General features: G+C 38.0%; 1 protein-coding gene across 36 annotated transcripts in view; it reads right to left on the bottom strand.

Annotated features, from left to right (window-relative positions):
• TENM3 (teneurin transmembrane protein 3) overlaps positions 1 to 19,428 on the bottom strand; it is a 1,291,791-nt gene that overhangs the window by 161,608 nt on the left and 1,110,755 nt on the right. For 23 of the 36 annotated variants that reach the window (XM_077177351.1, XM_077177368.1, XM_077177366.1 and 20 more), the window contains one exon: positions 9,498 to 9,707. The exons of the other annotated variants lie outside the window; for them this stretch is intronic. In XM_077177351.1, coding sequence (XP_077033466.1) covers positions 9,498 to 9,707 — 210 coding nt within the window. The remainder of the gene's footprint in view (positions 1 to 9,497; positions 9,708 to 19,428) is intronic. 36 annotated transcript variants of the gene reach the window in all.

The following is a 19,428-nucleotide window of genomic DNA, read 5'->3' as shown; positions in this document are numbered from 1 at the left end:
TCAAGTATGTAATGCAATAAACTATGCCTGAATGGTCTGTTTACCCCAAAGCAAGTTACAAGGAAAACTCTTTCGCCTTAAAGGACTTGTCTCTTTGGAGCGTACAGGCTGGCAAAAAGCCAAGGGAAGCTGGTGCTTAAGCAACCAAGACTGAGCAGTGCCTGTGTGCACTGCAATCTCAGCCAACCGCAGTAAATGTTATTGGAGTTTTTGTGCTGTAAAATTGCTGCTTTCATGCCCACTGCATCTGACAATAGGAATCCTTGGCTTGCATGAGAAAGGAAGGCTGATGTGCCTTCTAGTCAGATCTCTGCATCCTTAAAAAGCAGGGTTACTACTCCTGTGTACTCCTAATGGGTTAGTGACAAATAAATTCATGTCAATGCTACGTCAGACACAGAAAGATTGTAAATGGAGAAATTCTTTGTATATGAGAGAGAAGAGCAGAAGACTGATGCTTTAAGCACAGTCCTTAGGCTACCAAAACTATTGATAATATTTATAAAGATAAAGGATGTTAAAGGTGACAAATGTTTAGCCTTTCACTTCTCAAAACAACTTTGAGATAAATGGTTTTCACAATCATCAATGCACACTATTTTTTTTTGCTTAGTGACTCAAGCACAAAAACCTTAGCATTCCTCCTATGAAAGACTGCAACAAGCATCTGCCAGCTGAATTTCTGAGAGTCCTGTTCACTCTCAGCAAGCAGCATGTTTAAAGCACTAAAACATGATCCTCCCACTTACAGCTACTGAAAAGAGTTCAAATGGAAACCAGAAGACAAATCAGAATTTTTAAAAATTTTTGTCAAATGATCTGGGTTTTTTTGCTACAGGAACTTTTCAACACTATACAATAAAACATATATTGCAGTTGCATCACAATGACCAGATTTCTGTATTAACCTCCACTAGCAACTTCCATTTAATCCAACAGCAATTCCACAAAAGCACAGAATCAGGCCATAGCAATCATTGGAACTATAGAATAAACTAGATATTAAAAAAAATAAATCAAGATTTTATTAAAAACTCACAATCTTCAATTCATTCTATGTTTCTGGAAGAACTTTTGTATTCACAAATCCATCAAGGGTTGGTGAGCATGAGAGCTCATAAGAAAGGCTTGTAAAACTGTAAATTCAGACTGTTGTCATCATATGATGAACACATGGGAACATGTGTAAGATCTTGAGTCCTCCCTTTGTAAAAATGGCTTTTAAAAAAAGATTTTGCATTGTAGTATAGAGTTAAAAATACTAGACCTTTCTCCAAAATAAAAAATCAAAATAAAAGAGCTTAATGTGATGATGTGACACACGTGCATCTGCTCCTGATGTTATACAAGTTATTTGCTGTGCACTCACATAATATTTGTTCTTCTGGAAGTCACCATAAACAGTACCTGGGTGAAGTCCTCAGACTTGTAATTTATAATGAAAATAAACCTCCTAGGTAACTGTTTCCTTGTCCTCTTACCTTCTGTATTACAGGTTAATTTCTACAATAAATTTCTTACAGCCTACTCTCTGCACAAGAGCAGTACATCCTTGCTCCTGATTGCGACTTCAGGATTCTTCCATTAAACTGTGACAGAATTTAAATTCAAGCTCCTTATCTTGCAATTAGGAAATGTCTGCTCTGTAATCAAGCAGTCAAAGGAAACGATGTGTGTGCAAGCACTGGCAAGAGCGAAGGATGCATTTTTGACTCTTACGTTCATCCATCGCACCAGGTACACGCTAGTTCACTTAAGTGAGCTGACATTTGGGTGCAGCGTGCTTCCTTCAGTAAAACTGCTCTTATGTTTCACTGTATTTCAGAATGAATTTGTCTTCACAGATTTTCTTAAACTGCCTGATTTTTCGTAATATGATTTTTGATGGGGAAGGAGGAGTGGAGAAAAAAATGTCTCCACATCAGATCATATCCGCACTACGATACACAGTTGGCAGGTTGTCCCATCTGGCATGCATTCGAGTATAAGATGGATAATTTGTCACTCTGAATCCCTTGATTCGTGAAAAGGCCAAAATCATCTCTGCAAAGATATTTTGCAGCTAATGATACAGGAGGTGTGGGGGAGACTGTTCTTTGAAGGCTACGAAGGCCACAATCTGAGGAGAAATAATTGGGTCTTGGCTCTTCTATTAATTAACATAGTAAGAGATTGAAAACTACAAAAATCTCTTAGGAGCAAAACATGACTTACAACAATCAGATATGAGAAGTAATTGCCCACTTTGCAAAATTTGATTTTGGAGGGGTGAGGGTGAGACTGGGGAACTGTAATTTGCTCTTGGCAAACAGACTGAATGCTTAATTAAACAGAACAAATGTACATTTTTGTACATTAAGGGAACAATGTTGACAGAATTTTGGCTTAAAAACCAATGAAAGAGGATAAAAAGATGGATTCATGAAATTGAAATCAAATATCAAAAAGAGAAAAAAAATAAGCTGGCTAGCATTCAAGACACAATTTTCAAGTTTTTAAGGCAACTACATTTGCCCCAAGCAAGGGGAACAGATAAATCTGTTGATCTGTAGTTCCTGAAAGCTATTTGCCTTCCTGCAATGTCTCACTTTGGACCATAAGAGATTTACGTGCTTCTGTAGCTACCAAGGAAGGCTGCAAGCACTGCTACACACTGGCTGAAACAAAATTGTCTCTGGCCTGAGAAAAAAAATCAGCATGTATTTTTATAACATGAACTTATTCTGTATTTACAGAAAGCTTGTCAAGTACCTCTATTCAGCATCGCGGGCATTGTGAATTTATGGGTATCAAACATTTTTGCTTACAAAATATTTACATGAATATGTACATGCCCAGAAGACATTGGCAGTTTTCAGTAAGAACTGGGAATCTTATTTTGTAATTTTGCAGGATATAAAATGGTCTAGCACGTGGGAAGGGAAAGTGGCTGTTTTGCAAATGATTTATTGTGGAAGGTCTGGACAATTTTAGAGTGAGGTCTGGGCTACAGGACAAATAATTTTCCGTTACATTTTAACAGGCAATGCATTTCAACATGCAGGCTGCCAACCTAACAGGCGTAGCCATAGCTCAGTAAGAAAATCTCTGTCATAAAGTACAAGCTCACATATACCTGATCTGAAATACATACAAGTACTACTAGAAAAGCTCCAGGAGGTTATCTCAGTCCACCTTCTCCTAATTGAATGTATATTTGTTCTCAGCAGTATGAGTTATATTTTTGTTTGTTTTAATATCATGTTACAAAGTGACAGAGCTTCTGTCACTTCCTTGGGACAGACTGATATCTTAATGTAGTTAACTGTTAAACAGTTTTTCCTAACCATGTGCCTAATCTTTCCTTTCCTTATTTTCATCCTGTTACTTTTAATTGTATCCCCACACCACATGCAACATGTTCCATTCTATCTTTGGTTATTAGCTTCTCTTTGCCAGCAATTAATTATTGCTTAGGCCACATACTGAGCCACAGCTAAATCTCTTACCTATTCCCATATAGTAATACCTCTAACCTCATAATTGTTTTCATGCACATATATCTGAACAGTAAAATAAAGAGCAATAAGAGAATTTGATAGGAACTTTCAGCAAGATGTCTGAATTCCAAACTTATATTCCATTGATGCTATGCCTAGGAATCCCTCTTTGCTGATGTATTTATATACCCAGCTCAAACAGTACTCATGAGTCAGACCATGCTGCAGATTAATGCCTAATTAAAATTCTCTATGACCATTTCTCCTTACATTTTTCCTGAATACACTGCACTTCAGACCAGCTTGTATTTTTCAGTTCTAATTTCACTTCATTAGTTTCTGGCTATACAATTAATGATCTTTCCTTGCCCTCTTCTATTAACATTTTGTCTCTAGTTGGCACTCAGAACACTTGCTATTTAGTATCATTGGGAAATTTTTAGTGCCATTTTTATTCCATCATCCATATAACTAACAAGGATGTTAAATAAAATTGAGATTATAGGATATCCCCACGATGTTCTTCAATACAACTCCTCCTAGTCTGAACTATTAATCCTAATTTATTATCACAGAGTATTTCAAACCAAACAGGTCTGAGTTAATTTTTCAAGTAACATGTCTTGGGGCCAGTGTCAGACCTGAGGACAAACTGGTACTGTGTGTACTGGTACAACAATGACAAAATTTAATTTATCATGAATTATGAGATAAGAGATAAAAATCTCATTAAACAATGTGTAAGACAACAATGAAAATAAGGCATGTGGATACCATCAGAGATTCCAGATGACTGACAGTTCTGAGAATGATGAAAAGGAAAAAAAGTAAACATATATACTCCACTGAAAAAACCCTAAAGAGCTTTAAAGCATTTAACCTCATGACCTCAATTTTGTTTCCTTGTGTCCTAGAACACCCCCCACACCCTCTTCCCTCTCCTTTTGTTCCCCAATAACCTGAACTACTAAAATGCAGTTCATTAAAGCATGGTGCTGATAACACCAACCTTGTGGGTTCAATCCCTGTGTGGGCCATCCACTTAAAAGCCGGGCTCGATGATCCTTGTGGGTCTCTTCCTATTAAGAATATTCTAGGAAATCAAAAGAACTCCTTCTGTGAAATTACATGGCTGGTGACAGCCTGGCTGCCAGGTTCTGGCTCACCAGTACATGCAATTTCCTTTGTGGAGTAACTGTGGCAAAGCAGAGATGGAGCAAGGACTGGGAAGTGTTTAATAGGTACTAAAGCAGGACTGCCAGAAAGCCACACAAGGTACTTCCACATTGGCTAAGACTCAATTTGCCATGGGCCTTTTCAATATTCACAGGTTATTTCCAACCTTCTCACAAGCCAGTTGGGTATGAAGGGAAAAATCCCATTTTCCTCTTCCCACCTGACAGGATCTGCAAGGGAAGAAAAGATGCCTTAAAAGTCACTAGCATCTCCCACTAACTTACAGCACAAATCCCTGTGCACACTTCCAATCACACTTCCATTTCATTTTGCTCTTGGTGAAAGAAAAAGGTGGAAGTGAGGCAGATTGTTTAGTTATGCTGCTTATACATGAATTGTGGTATCTATGCAGAAAACACGAGATGGAGGGAAAATCTGAAGAGTAAAAAACCCCTAACAGACACCTAATAAAAGTCACATCTATGCTCTGTACATGTGTTATATCTGGTCTTTACTAGTGCCAGCCTTGAGCATTGGGCACCTATTCCCTCAGGTACCTGTACAAAAGGAAAAGGTTCTGACCTTGGCTTCTTGACATTGTGGGGTAATAAAAACAATTTCTGTATGGCAGAAACTTTTGTATAAGCTCTTCCATCAAGTTCTAATGAATCATCATGAAATAAAGTCCTCAATTTATAGGAGAATTATGCTACAGCACATTTGGTGCCTGTAGAGTGAGATGTCCTACAATGAGACCTCCGAATGCAGAGTTCAAAAACCTTTTCATTCAACCAGTTTTATTACATTACTTTTTCTCTTTCACAAGTTTGAATTCAGAGTTGTGCTCTAGATTTCCAAATTTGTAGGAAGGCTTAACCATTTTAAACTGAAAAGCCCATCAATCTGCAATTCTCATGTGGCTGGAGTAAAATCTTTTTTATTGTACATTACCTGGCAGATCCCTGATCAAGGACAACTGAAAACCAGTTTATGTTATACTGAATTTTTTTCAGATCTTCCCACCACACAAACTATCATCACAAACTGTTATTAAGAAACATGAGAACCTTGATGTTCAAATGCACTATACAATTGCTGCTATGAAATACATAATTCTCTATTTTGCATTTTCTGGTTCTCCCACAATATTTCAAATTTAGGGGTAAAAATTCTCAAATCTGAGTTTCTAATTCAGATTCTTCAATTTCATTGTCAGTGGTAAGCATTAAATATTAACTATACCTTGTCTTCATACTCTCTGCTTAAAGTAAGAATTTAGCACTTTATTTTTTATTATATTAAATTCTGTGTAAAAAGATGAGCTGCTACTAATTTCAATAAATTCCCCTCCAAATTCTGACTAATCTGTAACTTTTCATGGAAAAAGATTAAGAAACTTATCAAGATGCCTAAATACAGATACTACATGACTTCTATTTTTTATAAGCAGACTTAGTGACATAAGGAAGCCCTCCAACTCAGTCACATTCAAAAATCCTTTCCTCTCAGCTCCCAGTTCACTCTACTCTCCCTCTCACCTTAACAACTGTTTCATTTCCCTGCATATGTATTCAGATGTCCCTGTTCATTATAAACCATTTTGCTGCTCTTTCTAAAAACAATAAATGTAATAAATAAATTGTTCTGATAGCAGTGGGCAATCAGACTGACTGCTGGAACAGTTCATATACTGAGCTGCACCCTGAAGAAGAGGAACAAGTAGAATTAATCAGAGATGCTGTCTAAAAGAAGAGTTGTAACTGATAGTCCTAACATTTATCTCCTCCTGAATTTCACTACTTACTAACACACTGTTCTTAGAGAAATTAAATGATTCCTATTAAACTGTCCACAACAGTCCTCACTTGATCTGAATTTTTAAAGCTACTAGTAATACCTCCATGAGACCTTATCAGATGCTCACCATGAGAAGCTAACTCATTTTGCTAATTCTTTTTGCTCTTTAAGCTAATTCCAGAAAAGGAAGCTAATTCCCATTGGTTAACAAAACAAGCTAATCAAACCCAGCATCACAGAGTAATATAATTCTACACACATATTCAGATACTCTAAATTTTGAGTGAGCCAATCAAATAAAATACACTGATCAAATGAACTCATTCTAAAGGAAAACAGTCAGATGTTTGAATAGACTAAGATGATGTTAATTCAACTTACTATTCAAATAAAGTCAATAAAACTGAAAGCAGTTCAATAATATAATTGTTTTCAGTCAGCACCTTTTTTATCCCTAAATGCTTCAGCAGTGATCCCCCACCCTCTGCCAATATAAACACTGGACAAAGTCATCTGGAATGTGGCACTGGACTTACTTTAAACCCATTAAGATTAGATAGCATTGAAAGCTTACATGAAGATGCAAAAGAAAAGACAACTGGTGAAAAAAAACCCCTTCTTTCTGTGAAATTTATGCTACACATGCTGCATTACTTACCATTTTAGCTAAAGAAAATGCAATAATCAAATAATAGCATTCTAAAGGCCACAATTAAATTATATTGACTTGATAGGATAGAATTGGAGAGATCCACATACTACAGTGCAATACTACACAACCATGCATATCACCAAGTAGAAGAAAGTTGTAGCTAACTTATTATATTCTGCTTTTCCCTGTTTTACAATGAACATACTTTCCCCCCACCAACAAGCCATCAGCATATCTTATGAGAAACCAACCATAAGCAAATCAGGTAGATAATCCAAGCAATATTCTGTTGTGTGCTGAGTGAAAGGAATCTTTCTTCCAGTAACAAAAACCCTAATTCTGCAGCTGGCTGTAGAAATGGAAGTCCACTACCTGAACACCTATGATCTTCTCCTTACCCAGCAGAAAAGCAACAAGCCTGACTTAAATTATGGCAGTCCCTATACATACAGTATCCGTGGTTAGCAAGTTGAAGCACTTCTGAAAACAAGTCTAATCTTGTGGAGAGAAAGATCCCTTGACAGCAGGAACTACAAACAGTTCTACCACACATATACACTGAAGGGGTGAATATCAGACATCTGCAGGTAGAGGAGAACAGTGGGAAGAGAGAGGGAAAAGGAAAAAGAACACATACTTGCAGAGTATGCTGGGTTTCCTCCTGCTTAGCAAAAGTCTTACAAAGAACAACTGACTCAACAAACACCACGGTGCTAACTCCTGTCCTACTTGTCATCAAAACCCCTCTGATGTTGTTCTGCTAAAAGGCTGAAACTTGACAGAGGATCAGATGAAATTAATTTAGCTTGTCTGGGATGGAACAGGTTAAGGAACATGCCTGAAGGTTGGTAAATTCACTAGTAAGCAACTGTTCAAAATTTCAGAAGTAGCAAAAGGACCAAAATCTAGAGAAATGATTAACGCTTATTAGCTTCCTAAGAGATGCAAGCAGATCATCCCAATTATTCAAAATTTTTAGCAGTTTTGTCTTGCTTTTGCATTTTTCATTTATAAAAGAAGGGTTGGAAGATACAGTAATCTAAATATATTGACTTATTGAAATAAATCAGGCTACCTTTTGGATAATGCATGTATTTTCTAACAGATTTCATATTCCTAGAGATAAAAGAAAGCATAGCATACCCTGATTATGACAATGCATGACCATTTTTTGAGTTCTTCACAGATTAAATACTGAGCAAGTTGAACATGCAAAGATAAAGTTATCATCAGTTTTAAAGAACTTATTCCAAATGTGTCAAATTCACATACATGAGTGCTCTTAGCAGACTGGCAGACACCAAAACTCCACTCAAAGCTAAGAAGAGAAGCTCAAATTTAGTGTCATGCTTGGCAAAATCATTCTGTCCAATCAGCTGATGTGCGATCTGTGGAAAAATATTTCTCCATACCCCCTCTAGTGGTTCATCTGTAGGTGAGACTTTAACAATCAAAACACAGGAATGGTTCTTAGAATATGAAGTGGCTTGTTCCAACTTTGCTGATCTACCTGAGAAGGGCTGTGAATTAAAAAAATTATTCTTCCAGTGTGCCTACGCCTATACCAAGAAAATCTGTTCAGTCATGCAACAGAAATGGAAACCTGTGGCTAATATATTTTTTCATATCAAAAGGAAAAAAGAAAATAAATAAATAAAAGGGAAAAAAAGAAAGAAAAAAGAAAAAAAGAAAAACAAAGAAGAAAGAAGAAAAAAAGAAAACAGAAGAAAAAAAGAAGACAAAGAAAAAGAAAAAAAGTGGTTTCTTTGGGCACAACGTTTAAGCAGGCACTGGTGTTTAAAGTATGTCACTCCTTTTGCTTGCTTATACTGGTTGGAAGGAAGAGAAACGTGGAAACATACATCTCAGAAGCCACCACTGCCTCCTGTCATCTCAGAGCTCTCTTTAGAGCTTTTTTCCACAGTCTTGAGTAAAAAAGTACTATCCAGTAAAAAAAAAAACCTGCTCTTCTTCCCTTAGGAAATGAAAGGAACAGCTGGAACCTGCTGAACTTGATGAGGTAGTAAAAGACAACTTTTACATTATTCTGAAGCTAAATATCATGACAGTTTAACCAACTTCAGCCTACCCTTTAAAAAGTACAACTAAAGGTTAGTCACTTGCTAAAAACTACATTACATAATAAATCATTAATAGCTACTGCTTCACATAAGCATTGCCTGTTAAAAGACTTAGACAAGTTTTTCTATATTAGCTGTTATTTTCTACTCTTGCTCATCTTACAGTAAAATAGAAACAATTTGTGGCATTTAAGGAAAAACCAGTTTAAAAGACAGAGTCATTTTGATATATTTAAGTTTTGTTAGACAATTTCTTAAGAAGATGGAAAATAAAAGGGTATTTAAACTCTGGACAAAGTGTCCTCTTCTTACCATGACCTGGGACAGATACTGGATTATCACTGGTCTGCACTAGATATGAGCCGGCAGTATAGTCCTCATCTGTATCAGAGTCCTGAACTGGCTGGCTGGCATTATTACTTAATAACCACCTCTGGTTGTCATGGAGATTGGGTGATGGAGGAGGGGAGTGTAAATGTTCAGTAACTGATGGACTAGATGAGGAGGATGGCATGGGAGGACCTATAAAAAAATAAAAAGCATTTAAAATATGGGTCAAGATACCATATGAAAAACACATAATTAATTTCTTGTATCAGCAAAAGGTGAATATTCTACTTCAAACAAGAAAAAAAGATGGACAAAGAAAATATGACAATTGCCTGAAATAAACTGGTTTAAGTGTTTTAGAAACCATAACAAAATGTCATGACTTGATATTTCAATGAACAGTGTTTATCATACAGGATTGCTTCTTTCAGTGGGACACTCCTGTCTAAAATCTACTAGTGAAATAGAGTAATACAAATAAGCAGGCACAGAGAAACAGAACCAGTTTTCCAAGCTCACACATACAGGGAAACTCACTGCTGTAAATTTCTACCACAGGAGTTACTCTGACAGAACTTTTAGTTACCAGCAATGTTTCTCACACACATATGCTATTTCAAACCTGTCAAAATGTTTCACCTGTCAAACTTGTGTCCATCTGCACAAGTTGTCTTAAAAACTGCATACACAATGACTACATCCCATTCCTGCATCTTGAAAATATCTTAAAGTCATCATGGAGGACGACAGATTTAAATAAAGCCTTAGGATATCATTACAATGCATTTAGTCCTTCAATGAAACAATAATGAGACCAGAATGCAAGAGACAAAGAATTACCTATTCCACCCAGTGAACATAAAGGTTCTTCATAATCTTTAGTGAGCACAGATCTTACTCAGAGTAAGATTGCTGGACTACTTTTGAAATAAGTGTTGTTGCCTGTAGGTGGGGAATGTGCCAGAATATGAAGCTTTATTACATAATTTATGATAAAACCAAAATTAGATTAATCTGCATGGTTATAATTCACAGCTATAAATCTAAATTTAAATTAGAGGAAAAGGGGCTTTTTTTATCATATAATGATTTGGTTTTATGGCACTTAGTAGTATAGTTATGCTGCAGAAGTGCTGTGCTTCTCGGTGTTAATAAATCATAATGGCACCAGTAGCTTGAATTACTTTCCCTCCACCTCCCTTGTACACTGCTAGAATCATGCTAATTATTATTATTTTTTCTTTCACATTCAGTTCATACCATCATGTAATATCTTAAATATCTCTAAAATATGTTGCTAAGTCCTTACCAATTGGCTTCTTTGAGAAGAAACCTATGACAGCCTCACCACAAACTATTTACTCAATACTTCCACATATAATTCAGCCCTTCTTGTAGTGAACAGCACATATCATTATAATTTAAGATGGAGGCTTGGTCCCGGAAGGAAAGTGAGCACTTGCTATTAGTCAAGCAACTCCTGTGTAAAATCCAAGGTTTACAATCAGGGAAATAAAAAATATGGAGGAATGACATTGTACAGGGCTCAACTTCTGAATTTAGAAGTAGAGAATGGGCACATTTTGTAGTTCGAGATAAAAAGCCAACAGGTTTTCTTGCTACACCTTGATTTTTTACATTGCTTGCTTCAGTAACCTGAATTTGTGGTTATCTCTGGATGAAATATTTAATGCATTACTTATGATATACTTAAAACTGATTTAAGTAGTAGTTATATGCCATTTTTTTAGTACTTCCAATAAAAAAAAAAAGTAGAGATTTTTGTAATATTTATTTTTTATCTTGGAATAAACCTCCTTTTACTTGCTTTGGACCTCTCTTAGAGGAGAGCTACAGTAATATGTTCCAGATGTATATGTACTGTTTGTAGCAAGTCAACATTTCAGTAGTATCCTTGGACTTTATATATAACACTTCTCAATGTGCTTCCTTTCTCCTTCTCAATTTACACTCATTACCTTTCAGGCATAACAGAGCCCTGATTGCACAAATCATAATCATACAAAATATCATGCTGCCTGAAAATGTGTTGTGTCCAAGGTTCCTTAATTTTTTTGTAAACTTCCCCATTTATTCGAATCTATTAATTGTCTCAGTGTTACATGGCTAGCTGACACTGCACTGCACTGATGAGTGGCCATCCAGAGCATGCACCACTTGGGTGCCCTGGTTTACTGAATTTCTCAGTTCAGAGCACACCACGTGTCAGGTGTGGGGTGGAAGTGCAAGGGTATTGGCAAAGCTCCCACCGTACACTCAGCAGCGACAGATCTCTGCTACTGCAAAAATTAGTTGGTTAGGGCTGTAAGACCACCAGGAAGTTATGCAACTTTTTATAAATAAACCTAATTCCAGCAGGCAGGTCTTACAATCGTTGAATCATTTAGGTTGGAAAAGAATTTTAAGATCACTGAGTCCAACCTCATACTCAGCATTGCGACGTCCACCGCTAAACCATGTCCCTAAATGCCACCTCTACATGTCTGTAAAACACCTCCAGGAATAGAGACTCAACCACTTCCCTGGGCAGCCTGTTCCAAGTTGTGATCACCCTTTCAGGGAAGAACTTTTTTCTAGTATTCAAGCTAAACTTTCCTGACACACTGCTAGCTCATGTTTAGCTGGAAGTCAACCAGCATCTCCTTTTCTGCCAGACAGCTTTCTAGCCACTCTTCTCCGAGCCTGTAGCATTGCATGGAGTTGTGACCCAAGTGCAGGATCCAGAACTTGGCCTTGTTGAACCTCACACAATTGGCCTCAGCCCATTGATCCAGTCTGTCCAGATCCCTCCCTCTGTGGAACCTTCTACCCCCCAGCAGACCAAAATTCCTGCCCAATTTGCAGTCATCTGTGAGCTAAATGAGGGTACACTTGATCTCCTCCAGATCCCTGATAAAAAATGTAAACAGGACTAGCCCCAGTACTGAGCCCAGAGGAACTCTACTGACTAGCCACCAGCTGGTTGCAATTCCATCCACCACCACCTCTCTGGGCCTGCCCATCCAGTTTTTAACCCAGCAAAGAAGACACCCAGCCACACCACGGGAAGCCAGGCTCTCCAGGAGAATGTTGTGGGAGAAAGCGTCAAGAACTTTTAAGTCTTGGTAGACAACATCCACAGCCTTTCCCTTATCCACTAAGGGGGTCAGTTTGTCACAGAAGGAGACTGGGTTGGTCAGGAAGGATCTGCATTTTGTAAACCCCCTGCTGCCTGGGCCTGATCTCCTGTTTGTCCTGTACACATTGCATGATGGCGTTCAAGATGATCTGCTCCACGACCTTGCTTGGCACTGAGGTCAGGCTGACAGGTCTGGACTTCCCTGGAACCTCCTTCTGGCTCTTCCTGTAGCTAAGTGTCACATTATGCAACTTCCAGTCACCTGGGACATCCACACTTGACCAGGGCTGCTGGTAAATGACTGGAAGTGGCTTGCTGAGCTCTTCTGCCAGCTCCCTCAGTACTCCTGGGTTGAGCCCCATAGATTTGCGGGCGTCTAAGTTGCATAGCAGGTCATTGACTACTTTGACTACTTCTTCTTGGATTACAGGTGTTTGTTCTGCTCCCTGTTCCTGTCTTCCAGCTCAAGGGGCTGGGGATCTTGAAGCCAACTGGTCTTACCATTAAAGACTGAGGCAAAGAATGCATTAAGTTACCTCAGATTCTTCCTCATCCTTCATCCCTGTATTTTCCCCCTTCACCCAATAAAGGATGGCTATTCTCCCCAGCCCTCCTTTTGTTGCTTTCTTCTCACAAAGTTACATGGCCTGCAGAGAAAAGAGAGCCAGCTATGCTATGAGCCAATTTTTCACAAGAACCCTAGGCCAACCAGCTGGGACACCTATTTCCGTACAATTTCATCCAGAACTGGCAGATTTTTGCAGTGAGCTCCTCTTAGATTCCAAGTGAAAAGAGAGATAGCTATCTATACTGCCATTTATAGAATAAGCTACACATTAAGGAAAAAAACACTTAACACACTTTCTAGAGGACTCGTAAATGATGTGCATATTCCTTTCCAATTCTTTTTTTATATGGAATGAAAGGCATTTAAAAATATTTGGCAATATCACCTCTTGAAGTCTGTACAAACTCATTTATAAATCATAAAAATAATTAAGTATAACAAAAGCCAATTAGATTGATTATAACATTTATTTCATACAGCTTAGAAGCATACAACACTAAGAATATTTAATTCAAAAAAAACTCAAAAAATACTACTTCTGATTTTCTCCCCATTTTGCTTCCTTTGGTATCCACCTAGCAAAACATTTGGTTCTTCTGCTTTGAGTTTCTTGCCTGTATTTTAAAAAAGCAGAACTTCTTGTTTTTAATATCTGAACTTGATTCAACAGTAAGATATTTTTTCACAGGCAAATATACTGGACTTAAGAGTACTTAAACCTCATGGTTTAGGTCAGTTATGAGGAAAAAGACCCTTTATTTTGTTGGTATTTTCGTAATTGAAAACATATGACTTTAAATGATCTTTCTGTACTTCAAAAAAATTATCTTATGTGAAGATGCAAAATATAGCCAAACTCCAGCAAGAACAGATTCAACATAGCAATATGTGAAGAGATGAATACATTTGTTAAGGATATGAGTCCCCAAAGAAAGTAAAACACAATGAAAATAGGTTGTATGAAGAACATGAAAAAATAAATACACCTGAGCTAATAACGGATACATTAAATACATATGTACAAAGTAATTATATTAAAAAAAACTGCAGTGTTTCCTGTCACAATCAGCACTGATTTAAAACATGGCACAAATGACACGTTGGAAGCAGAACTGATGTCACATATTGAAAAGCTCAGTGGGACAAGTATGGTAAGTGCAACCCATAAAAAGATAGCAAATAAGTAATGGGGAAGACTGCAACAATGGACTGGTAGTAATGTACAGAAATTTCTATTTTAAGTGTATTAAGGCTTAACTACATCTAAAGCTGAGCCTCTGTCAATTGGTGCTATCCAACACCCCCAGTTTACAGTTATGTACAAGTTGCCTTCCCTTAAAAAAAAAAAAAAAGGAAGAAGCTATTCACAGCATTTAAGCTTATTTACATGGTATTACAAAGAATGAACCCAACAACTGCTCAGCTTTCATCCTCTATGGGTCACCAGTTGCAAGAGAAACACTTTGCTTCAACAACACCACTGAGTGCCTGGATGAACTGCATCTCCATTAGATGTATTTTAGAGAAAGCAGCGCTAGACACTTTTAGAAAGTGGCATTTAAGAGAAAAGTAGAATGGGAGAGAAGCAGTAGTAATGACCTCCTGCTGTTGCAGGGTGGGTGAGCCGAAATAGATGACCCAGAGTCTCTGAGGAGCCTTAAAACATGTGCACTTATGAAATCTTCCTGCTAGATTCAAACTCTTAAAGCAGAGAGACTTTGCTGGCAATGACACTAAGAAGAAAGAAAAAAACCCTTGTTTATTTTCTATTCTTATTATAAATCAGATTTTTCTGACTATAATTCATGAAGCAACGAAAACTTTCCTGAGCTGAAATATGATCTTAAAAATGTGTAGTTTTCATTGCTTCATGAATTTCTTTAATGCTGAACTGTTGCTCATATATCTAGACTGTCCCTAAAACCCTGGCATTATCAACTTACTTCCATAAGATGCATTGCAAGTTACATACTTTGAAAAGGTAATTTCACTATAAAAATTTAAGGGCCATTATTTTCACCTCAATCAGGTTGCATAAATCCTATACCAAACTTATGTACAACTTCTGATGGCTGCTTAAAGAATACAACAGTAGACAGCTCTGTTTAGGCTGTTTAGCTATGGCAGAACAATGCAGTTTTCCATTCACAGTGTTGGCAGCCCCCTTGTCACCGAGACTGCAGAAAAAAAAAAATCCTCTATCTTCATCTCAAGCACACAGGAGGAGAGTCTTATTTTGAAGTGGTAAAGAGATTCTTACTGACTTCAATGTCAGTAAGAAAATTGTATTAAATTACAATTTGCAAAGTAGCTATCTCTCTACTGAAATTAATGGGATTTTTGCTGGTGAGTTAATGGAAATGAAGATTTCATGTTATATTAAATGGCCCTACTATGTCATATAAACCCAAACCCAGACCCCATACTGTGGAAAAACATGTTATAATGGATCACTAAGAATAGCTATATATCTCTGTTTTGTACTTTGCTGCTCACAACATGACAAGGCAGGCTGCTGTTTGGGTTTTTTTGGTTGTTTTTGTTTTGTTTTCAGGTTGGTTTTTTTTTTAATAAAACAGTTTAAGGATCTTGTAAAACTTGGATGAGACAGACAGTGGTTTTTGAAGGTCAGAAATAACATGTCTTCTGGCTAAATTAATTAGAAACCAAAACACTTTCAAACATGAAGGACACTTACAAGCCTTCTGAATCAAGCTGAGATGACTCTTTGCAATCTGTTCTAAGACTTCCCAGTGTGCTGAAAGCTGTACACACTCTTGTTAAAAAGGGCACCTATACCCTCCTAACAAGTTTACTGATCGCATCCCAAAATTTCAATTTCTAGTGTATCACATGTAGACTGACCCAAAAAAGCTCCTAAAAACCCCCAAGCCCCTGCACCCGGTATGTAGAACCCTCAACTACTGCATTTTGGACCTTTTCATCTCTGCATATAAAACAGTAAGTTAGTAACAAGTGAGTTTTAATTTTAAACTAATTTTTCATTATGGACTTCCTGTATGCTCTCCAACCTGTATGACTTGGCATTGGCATTTATCTCTCTGCTGGATCCTGCAGCCTTCTGCAGCCAACCTGCAGTGACAGTTATCTCTTAATTAATACTCTACATGCAAATGGAACGACCAAAAAGTGCTGTTATATAGCACACAAAGAACAATTATTTATAACCAACACAGTTCTCTTTATCTATTTATACCAGAGTTGACCACTGCAGTAGCTACTGTGAAGACCTCCCCAAGGAAATACGTGCATAGACAGTCTTCCAAATATATACACACATATAACTAAGACTGTATTAATCCACCTACAGTGAAAAACAGTGCAGTGAGAAGAAATTATATGCCAAGAACTCTTTTAAAAATAAATGCTTTCAAAGGCATAGAAATGATTCTTGTGATCTGTTGTGGATTTTCCATTTGTGTTTTGCGTTATTTGTAAGCATAATGGATAATGACCCTTCTACCCATGAACTGGGAAGTATACTTTTGACATTTCAAATCCTTCTGAGTGCTGATGAATTGTGCCTTCATGTCAGATGCAAACTTTAAACACCAATGGCATCTATTTTTCCTATATTTCTTCCAAAAGTTACCAATTCTAAACAAAACAGATGTATTATATTGACATGTATTCTAACTCACAAAGTTGTAACTACTTCTATAGGCTGTGAAAGCTAAAACTGTACAAAAACATAATCAAAGGACATTGATTTGAAAAACAAAATTAATCCATTAGAAAGCCAGACAAATAATGGCCTGAAATATTGTAATTTTTTTCCCTCTTGGAAGTATAATAAGCAGAATCTGTAATATAAAACTGGCAATTATCTTCCAAAAAAGAGAAAGAGTTCTTAAGAAAAATGGTTCTGCCTTAGAACTGACATGCATTTCTGAAGCAAACACTTTATGTTTTGAAGCATTTTGGTTGTTTCAAAAAGTTAACAGCTGCTGCTCAGCAGATTGTTAAATGAAAAGGAGTGCCCTGTTCTCACAGGGGTCAGAATGCATGACCACAACAGCTCCATCCTCAGTCCTGAGTTCAGGCAGTGCTCATTTTTGCTTTAAATGGGAGTTTTGTCTGTTAAGAAATTGCAGAATCTGAGCCTTAACTGGCAGAGAATCCTAACCAAAATGCACAGCTCCTTCTTCTTACTACAGAAAAATAATTTTTTTACTATTATTATTTTGAAAAGGAATCACCTTATAAATTCAGAGCCAGGTGTAGAGCAATGGTCCGCTCACCTATGCACAAAGTCCATAAGCTGAACCAAAAAACCTCAAGCATCTCTAGCACCCAGGGTTTATTTTTTTAGGAGCTACTCTGCTCAGCTCAACTGAACCTTCCAGTTTATTTCCCCAAATATTAATTAAAACTGCACATGAAAAATACTGGAAGGGAACAGAGAGCTATTCCCAGAAGAGTGAAAATCTTCATTCTACTCAGAAAATGATTTTAAGCAATAGGTCTCTGTATTTTTAGAAAAACATTCATCTCTTTTGGGGGGTTGGGGGCGCAGTTTTGGACAGAAGCAAGCTGAAATCAATGCCAGATTGCAAAATATTCCGATTAACTCCTCTCTTCACTCGAGACGTAGAAGTTCTCACATGAAAATGTCACTTCTCCATTTAGAGCATCTGCTGGGATTCAGACTCCTCTGCCTTGTGATGGGAGGGAGTCTCACTCAGCACAGCAGGACAAGGAGACAGCAGCTCAGCCACCGACCCGGCTGTACAAGTGGCACACTCGCAGTTTTGGCCCAGCCAAGTGCTACTCGCAGCCGACTTGCAGGCAGCCAGTACTCAGTATAGCTGGAGCATCAGAGCCAGAAGGTCTCCAAGGGCCTGTAGCACTTGGGCTGTGCATGGAGGGAAGCTCCTGGCGTGCCCATCTGGCTCCTGTGTAACTTGGCCACAGACCTGGCCCTTTGCTACCACAGCGGTTGGTGCCTGCTCAAGCACAGCCAGAGGCAGGGTTGCATGGGTGCTCCACATGCAGGCACACACGCACGGCTCTGCACCTGGGCACTGCAAAAGGCACCCGTGCACGGCCAATCACTTCTGCCTCAGTCAGAGCCCTCCATGGCTGTGCACATCTACCAGGGCCTCCTGCTTCACTGACCACTACATGGGGGCAGGGAAAGGGCAGGAGAGATCTCTCAGGTAGGGGGAATGTGCAGCCAGTCGTTCTCTCTACTCGCTACTCATCGATTCACACGCAAACCAAGCTAAGCATTACACAGTGCTGTGAGAAAGAAACCAGCCCTTCTCAAAAGCCTGCCAGGATTTTCATGTTCAAAAAATCCATACTATAAACACACCACAGACACAAGCTGAAACCAGGGAAAAAACCCACCAGGGTTTTTTCTTTTTCCTGCATTTCCAGAAATGGAACGAAGGCTCAAAAATGGAGCAGCTGGCAGATAGTATAATCAATGCAGGAACGATAGCCACTCTGAATCTGTCTTATATTCACTCAGCAATGATGCTGAAGTGTTTACCAAGTTTCCACTCTCAATCCTGACCTTTGTAAAAGACTGTAATTTTTCTGGATGCTGATACTCTTTCAGATGACAATTCATAAAGAGTAATCACCTATAAAAGTAACCTTTGAAGAAATGCTTCTTTGTTCTTCCTATCCATGACTTTTTATTATTAGAGGTGAAATGGATTGAGCCATGTCACATCTGGTTTATCATTCTTCCAACATAACGCAGTGGTAGTTGATGCACTTTGTATTTTCACAGTTGCTTTGGGCTAAATTAGGGGGAGCAGAAAATGTCTTTTTTGAACAGGACAGGAAATGCATCTTGAAGAACACCAGACAAAGTGAAGGTTTTTTGAAAGGGAGTGGGAGAGAGGGGCTTCTTAATGAGGAAATAAACCTTCTGAGAATGATTCACAAATCATTCAGTTTTTAGAATCAGGTAATTTCCCACCCTCATTCCTCCCACCCCTGTAAGAAGCAGTTTAAAGAGGAGTGAAATCAAATACTAATTAACTAAAATTGGTTTTCTTAATTCTTCTGGGTCCTACATGAGAAAAGCAGTCTAAGCAATGACAGGGATACCAGTTTTGCCTACTTTTGCTACCAGTGTGGCCACTGCCTTGCAGCCTGCCATAAAGGGAACAACATCTTCAAAAAAAAGCATCCAGAGAACTTCTTAATGACATCAAATTGCTTATGCT

Source organism: Agelaius phoeniceus, chromosome 4 (assembly GCF_051311805.1).
Source record: "Agelaius phoeniceus isolate bAgePho1 chromosome 4, bAgePho1.hap1, whole genome shotgun sequence".
Lineage (NCBI taxonomy): Eukaryota > Metazoa > Chordata > Aves > Passeriformes > Icteridae > Agelaius > Agelaius phoeniceus.
This window is presented reverse-complemented; position numbering and strand designations above follow the sequence as displayed.